The following is a 7,550-nucleotide window of genomic DNA, read 5'->3' on the forward strand; positions in this document are numbered from 1 at the left end:
CATCTCATCTCGCTCATATATTTCTAACAAAGGCAAGCAGCTAAATAAAATCACACAACTGTTTAACGATGAAATCGAACAATATCTATGAAAAATCCTCTAAATCATATGATGACCAAAACTAAAAATTATATTTGCGCAAGCTAAAATTACTATTAATAATATAATTAATATTATATTTGCACCAGGAAACTGTCCCAACTTCTCTTCGCAACAAGATGGCAACGCTGAAAACCCCAACTGGAAAAAGAAGACCACACTAATCAAACGTGAATCAAACCTATTATAATCAAACATTCCATGATTTCCTTTGTCTTTTTGTTTACGTACGAGTTGGTTGGCAATCGGTTTTCTAACAATTAAAACACCTTGCAGTGATGGAAAGTCTAAATGAAAGCGACTTAATCCAGGTGGGAAATGAATACACCCCTTTGGGCCACCATATGTCACTAAGCGAAACTGCTGAAGCGAATGCGAGACGTCGAAGGTTTGTTTGCAGGTGTTTTTTGAATTTCAGATAATTCCTATTAATTGCCTCTTTCCAGTTCCAACCGATTTATAAAACGTAGAAAATTTGACGACGAACTGGTCGAATATAGTCTAGGAATGCCAGGAGTATCAACCGTGAAGGTAATTCATGTGTGTGTTTAATTAACATTAATTGGCGAAGCCCCAAACCACGACTTGCCTCAAGGGCACTCGAGAGGGTTTCCGTTCTAAGCTGGAAATCAAAATTATCAAAACAAGACACTTAAACAAATCCGAGAAACAGCACACACACAACAAATCTCTAACGGGTCTGTTGGCACATTTTCAAAATGCAAAAAATGTTCAATAACTGCTCATCGAAGAGGTTTTAAATAAATACTAATAAATGTGATGGTTCAGTTCTCACTTTAACTTCTTCCACGTAATGCATCAAAGTTCGATAACATCATAATTTATTGAAATTATCAAAAGCCCGAAACATTGCCATCAGCATGGGTTAGCACAGCATACATGTTGCTTACAAAGAGGTAAGACCCGATAAAATAGATGCAAACCACATAAATTAGCGAAGTTGTTAAACTTGAGAGTACAATTAATAATATTAGCCAGGATTATCATATTAGGGGTCATAAGTGTTTTTGTTTTCTTTCAAGCACAGGAAGGTTGTGGTTAAATATATTTTTTCCTGTAAAAGCGAACAACAACATAATCTAAAGTCATCTAGGTATTTTTCTTTAAAGAATGAAACTCAATGTGATCTTTTGAAGAAAAAAATGTGAACCTTTTAATAGGCATATGCAAGTGAACACGACGAAAATAATTTTGGAATATTTAATTCGTGTGAAATTTGAAATATTGATTTTTCCAAAGCTGAATTTTCTTTAATTAGATAATTGGATCCAGCTTTCACCTACATATACATGGTGTTTCATGACGACGAGGCATTATTTTATTGTATTCTATTTTGGAAAATAATCCTATTTTGCTATATAAACTATAGCCTAAAAATGCTGCGGTTGCGGATTTACAGGGTGTTGAAATTTAGTTTAAAAAATGCAAAATGATAAATTTCTTCAAAACGCATGGAAATATTTTAACGATATTTTCCAGAGATCAATAGCTAGGAGAGACGCATGTTTTCCAATCAAATAAATTTGTTACATTTTTGCCAGTGGCGTGCGTACCTGCAGGCTGCCGAATTTGTTAAAGGATAAATAGCACGCCATTGTATTTTTTAATTTCTTGTATTCAAAATAAAATAATAACTTGCATTTTTTGCTACGACCTGCGATTAGGTTTCTCAAGTCCGCTTTGTGATGGGTGGGACACGTTTAAATGGGAACCACCGGTTGTAATCTAACTATTTTTAACAATTGCACTGTGCAAACATAGACTTCTACATCAACTAATAACAACAGTTTGTTCTAGAGTGGCCGCGCCAGAACGCAAACTTATCATCCCGATTTTACACCAGTGGGCTTGCCTTCGACGCCTGTTACTCAAATGACCCCAATTGCCCAACATTTGGTGGACAGTAAGAAAAGGTCCATTTCAAGACCCATTCCCAGCACTTCCAAGGGCAAGAAGAAGAGTGCCCCAAAGAGTCATCTTACTACTAAAGATCTGGGCCGCTGGAAACCTATTGATGATTTGGCCCTCATTATTGGTGGGTATAAGTATTATTGTACTTCTTCAATTTCAAGGCCTCCCAGTGTGGAAGTCGGTTGCCGATTATCATCGCTTTTTTCACTTTAGAAGCGGCTGCTATGAAACGTTGGTTAGCGGTGCGATGGAATGGCATTTTTTGTGAATTTTCATTATCTTCAGTTGGATTTGCCTTGAACATGAAATCAAAATATTCATATTTCGTCCCTCTCAGATGCGTCGAATATTCCATGTTTGACTGGGTTAAGCAACTCTCTTTCCACAAATCCATCCGTCTCTGAACTCCCGTATTTGTATCCCTCTACTCATGACATTCAGAGGTTTAATATTTTTAGGAATTGCTGGAATCACAGTGCACATTATCCACATTTGCAGGGTTCAAATCGCATTATTTCCCCAAATCCGCTGACCGTGAGATACCCTGTACATTACCGGCAACGTACGAAATCCGGCAATCTGCAAAATGCCCAACTCACCAGGCACCTTGTAGAATCGCTACTACTTTGGGCAATCTGCGAAAGAATTACGGTATTTTAGGCAATCTGCAAAATGCTGTAGGTACGCGCTACACAATCTCGAGTGTTAGACATTTTTACTCTTCATATTGACTAGACACTGTATAATACTTGATGCTGCGATGCTTTGCTGCTTACTTAAGTGCGATTGAGCAAAAATGCATAATTTGCATAGTTTTTGAATGATGAACAAATGAACTAGATCATACTTAACGTTTTGGCTTGTTACGTTTTTCCAATAAGCCCTTAAATTTATGATGCCATGAAAAGAACTGTAAATAATAATGTGTTTCAATCGCTCGACAGAAGTAAGAGCATAATCAAAATTCTGAAGTGCAATTATTACAGAAAGCTGAAGGCAATTATTAGAGATTGAAAAAATGCATGACAATGTTTTGTTGGACTATTTTAGTAGCAAAGATATTTTTCATTTAATGGTGGAGAAGTATTTTCTCACAAAGGTTGGAAGAATGTAGTTAATTAGGTTAATTAGTATTATATCATTCATAAACAATATTAACATAAATACAAAACACAAGTCTTTACCTCACTAGTAATAAATCATAATCAGCGAAGGAATTTTAATTTTTGTTTGTTTACAAAAATATGCTCAGTTCGTTTTAATTCACGCTAATTAAATATTTTCACACCATTTCTTAAACATGTTGTGTGTTACTTCACATAGTTTTTGACTGGTAAAAATTGAGATTATTTTTTACACTACATTATAACATAAATATGAAGTTTCCACAAGACGCTATTAGGACAAGAATACAAATAAACTAATAATCAAAAAGCGACACATTGCTAACACGGTAATTGTTACAAAGTGGTTTGTGCAGATTGCTGCAGCACAAAACAGCAAAGTTTTCTCGTAAAAAACTAGACAGCAAATGCCTACTGTCTAGTAAATGTGAAAATTAAACATATCTAACACTAAGATTTACTAGCATACGTATATACTTCGTTCTGAAGATTGCCTAAAATACAGCAGTTATTTAGCAGATTACCCAAAGTAGTAGCGATTCTGCAAAGTGCCTGGCAAGTTGTCAGTTTGCAGAATGGCTTTTGCAGGTCACGTTTACTAAAGACAATCCCTTTTGTTTATATTGGCTCTTTAATGTGAACTGCTTTAAGTATTATAGTTTTGGTTTCAAACTACACAACATAAAATGAAACATATTTTCCAAACGTTACACGGAATACGGAACTTCACAGATCCGAGATTCGTCCCGAAACACGGAGAACGGGTACAGAACCTGAAGACCCATCGGCCCTTCCAGGTTCTGTTCAATAATTATTAGTCGATCTGGATTATTTCGACAACCAGGTTTACCCATAATTTACGCCACGCGTATTCATGAAAATGTGAAAGCTGTAGAATATGTGAATTAATTTGTACTACAGTTCAACGCTGCTTCCCTTGTCCACATAAATAAGATTCGTTAACACCCGAAACCCGCTCTAGAAAAGTTGGAGATTCAGACCTGGTTCACTGAGTGTGGCCAGTTTCGATCCGCCAATTACTGTTGTTAATATAAAAAAAGGTAAAAGACCTAAAATACTGAAGCTTAGCATGTTTTCTGTAGGAGTTCAACAGACTAATGATCTGAAAACAGTGCATTTGGGTACAAAGTTTTCGTGCAAATTCACATTGCAAGAGTTACAATCTCGCTGGTACGCGTTACTGTACGATCAAGCTGTTTCCAGAGTGGCTGTATCCGCTATGAGAAATTTGCATCCGGATATGGTTGCCTCTGTGCAGGACAAGGCGCTTTGGAGCAAAGAGGAGGAGGCGATTTTGGGTACAATTAAAGCGGCAAGTTTTGTGTTTTATTATTTAACTACTGGACGTTGTATGGCAATGGAATTGGGGATTTTTTATTCTCTGGTTTCATCGTTGAATTAATACGATTTCTATAATTTTAGAGCACTAATGCAACTATAGAAACGTTTGGAGATCTCTTGTCCAAGCATGCTGACGTCTTCTACAACGGCAGAACGGCAAATACACTGTTTCGGCACTGGCAAAGCTTGCGCATGTATCATCTACTGCCAGATCAAACTGTGGGGCAGATGCCCCACAATGGCAAGCCAATTTTGACTTTTAATGATGCCGAGGAATTAATTCAGGATTCCGATCTGCTCGATCCACCAGATGAAACTCTGGATCGCGAACTGAAGTATGCTTTATTCACTCACACTCGAGTGATGGTAATAGCAAAAACAAATTAAAATTTTAGGCTGCAGCAGCGTAGGAACATTAAAGAAATACGACAAGTAGAAAACGAGCTGGGAAGATGGAAGGTGCTGATTGATAGTATTTCGCCTGACATGTCTGGTGGTGAACTAGAAGGGCAGACTTTGGCAGTACTTAGAGGGCGAATGGTCCGATACTTGATGAGATCAAGGGAGATCAGTATTGGAAGGTCTGGCAAGGGGTATAGTGTTGATATAGACTTGTCTCTTGAAGGGCCGGCGCATAAGATCTCGCGCAAACAAGCTACCTTAAGGTACATAACTTATTATTTAACATCGCAGTGGCCAGCTAACAGTATCATGTGTTTCAGACTAAGAAACACTGGGGAGTTTTATTTGTCGTCCGAAGGCAAAAGACCGATTTTTGTGGATGGCAAACCGATTTCAGCTGGAACCAAAGTCAGACTATATGATAGCGCGGTAGTGGAAATAGCCTGTCTGAGATTTATTTTCACGGTTAATCATGATCTAATTAGGGCGATTCACAATGAAAGTGTGAGATATAATTTACCCCCTTAATATATTTTATGCTTATGTTGTTAATTGACGTTGAACTCTTACTTTGATTGTATTCAATAAATATTCAAAAGTACTTACTTAAACTTTATTTCTTAAAGTAAAGCTTCATTAGGTTGATTGAGTGCCATTTTCATTCCCTTCACTCGTATTTGAAAAATTAAACCTGAAACTATTATCAGATCTACTAAATATTGTATTATTTTCTATTGGGGCGTCGCCATTGACTTTTTCCTCAGGTGGTCCTTCATCAATCCCATTACAGTCGGGAGTGGGAAAATTGAATTTGAAATCATTTTCTGTGTCTCTAATGTTGGCTTTTTTATAAAACGTAGATTTTTCACTCGGTTTTCCTGTGGCAATTTTTAAGGCGATTTCTGCAAAAATATCGTGTTTTTTTTTAATTTTCTACTTGAACTGAACACGTACTTTTAGCCCTTTTTTCATCCTCCAACATTTTGGTTCGATAATCCCCGAAGGACATCCTCATTACTTGTCTTTTCTTTACTATAGGCGCTGTATTACTCATTAATGTGTTGAGGGACTTTGTATGTTCTTGTACTAAAATATCGCACTATGAAGCATTTATTACATATACCGATTATTTGGTAGAAACAATTATTGTTAAACACAAATATCCCCTTTTCCAATATTCAGGGTGTTCCTGCCTGCTATTCTATAACAATCCTACCTTGTTTAGCAGCTAATTTTCCTGATGATAACGCTTTTTGGAATTGTTGTATACACCAGTACAGCTCTAACTGGAACTGCTGCTCCTGCTCTGTTGTCAGGCCAGTGATAGGATTTACGTCAGGTGCACTTGGGCTGGGCTGCTCTACCCTCTGGTTTTGGGAAATTTGAATTGGGGGCAGATTGGGAGCCCTGCGGGTTTTTCCAGAGTTTTTGTGCAATTTCACTTTAGGAGGTGGCATTATTTAAAACAACTGGATTTTATACGGGTTTAATTGCTTCTTTATATGAACACAGAAATAACATTAATGAAAAAGTTACAAGCATAGAACAGGGCTTATAAGTGGTAAAACAGTATACACGCCAGAGACAAGTCTTGTCTCTGTACACGCCCGAATACTGTTCATAACCTGAACCACAGACTACCTGAACGTCGTAAACACACAGATCACAGAGGTTACTCTGTGATCACAAAATATCCCCCCAGAGGGGATGTTCGTCTGTGCTATATACTAGGGCTCGGAATTTTTAAAAATCTGAAATTTGAATATTCGTTTAGTGGTTTATTCGAATAGTAAAATTATTCGAATATCTAACGAATATTCGAGTGTAAGACGTAAGTAAATAACGAAATCAATAAATTCTAAACGACCACCGTGCGACCACCTAAGGGTCATACCCAGATAGCACAAAATATTACATTACATATTTAGGAAATATTTTTCTAATTAATCTAATTCAATATGTTTCAGATCAAAAGCAAATATTTTTTAAATATTTGTTTCTAATATTTAACACTGTCTATATATAACACCACTAACACGCAAAAAGTTACTAATATATTATTTTAATAAGTGGGAACAAACTTTAGAACATATTATATGAATTTTCATTGATCAATGAATAACAAATATTTAAGAGCAAAAGGAAATATTTTTTAAATATTATTTAAATGTTATTTCAAAATTATTTGTTTCTAATATTTAAATAGCATGAAAGAAATAAAATAAAAATAGTTTTTCCTAGTACGTAATACTTTTCGTGCCTATATATGACACCACTAACACCCAAAAAGTTACTAATATTATATTTTTAATAAATATGAATAAACTTTAGAACTTATGATCTGAGTTTTTGATCAGTGAATAGAAAATATTTCAGAGCGAAACGAAATATTTTTCAAATGTTATTTAAACATTCTATAAAAAATATTTGTTTCTAATATTTAATTAGCATGAAATAAGTAAAATAATAATAGGTTTTCTTAGTACGTAATACTTTTTGTGTCTATATATAACACCACTAACACGCAAAAAGTTATTAATATATTATTTTAATAAGTGTGAACAAACTTTAGAACATATCTCAATTTTCATTGGTCAATTAACGGTAGATATTTCAAAATAAAAAGAAATA

The 7,550-nt window shown here is 35.5% G+C and overlaps 2 protein-coding genes across 2 annotated transcripts; one reads left to right on the forward strand and one right to left on the reverse strand.

The window, feature by feature from the left end:
• Positions 1–252: 252 nt before the first annotated feature.
• LOC109536120 (microspherule protein 1) lies at positions 253–5,520 on the forward strand. The gene is made up of 7 exons (XM_019902201.2): positions 253–487; positions 546–630; positions 1,918–2,155; positions 4,259–4,488; positions 4,599–4,852; positions 4,913–5,182; positions 5,240–5,520. Exons 1-7 carry the CDS (start codon positions 378–380, stop codon positions 5,445–5,447), a joined length of 1,395 nt encoding a protein of 464 aa, XP_019757760.1. The 5' UTR covers positions 253–377; the 3' UTR covers positions 5,448–5,520.
• Positions 5,519–6,558, reverse strand: LOC109536121 (UPF0488 protein CG14286). Its single transcript, XM_019902202.2, has 3 exons — positions 6,136–6,558; positions 5,874–6,005; positions 5,519–5,821 (listed from the first exon to the last, which is right to left on the reverse strand). Exons 1-3 carry the CDS (start codon positions 6,374–6,376, stop codon positions 5,556–5,558), a joined length of 639 nt encoding a protein of 212 aa, XP_019757761.1. The 5' UTR covers positions 6,377–6,558; the 3' UTR covers positions 5,519–5,555.
• Between the last annotated feature and the right edge of the window lie 992 nt (positions 6,559–7,550).

This window comes from Dendroctonus ponderosae, unplaced genomic scaffold (genome assembly GCF_020466585.1).
Source record: "Dendroctonus ponderosae isolate FM_Combo_2020 unplaced genomic scaffold, Dpon_F_20191213v2 Dpon_F_20191213_8, whole genome shotgun sequence".
NCBI lineage: Eukaryota > Metazoa > Arthropoda > Insecta > Coleoptera > Curculionidae > Dendroctonus > Dendroctonus ponderosae.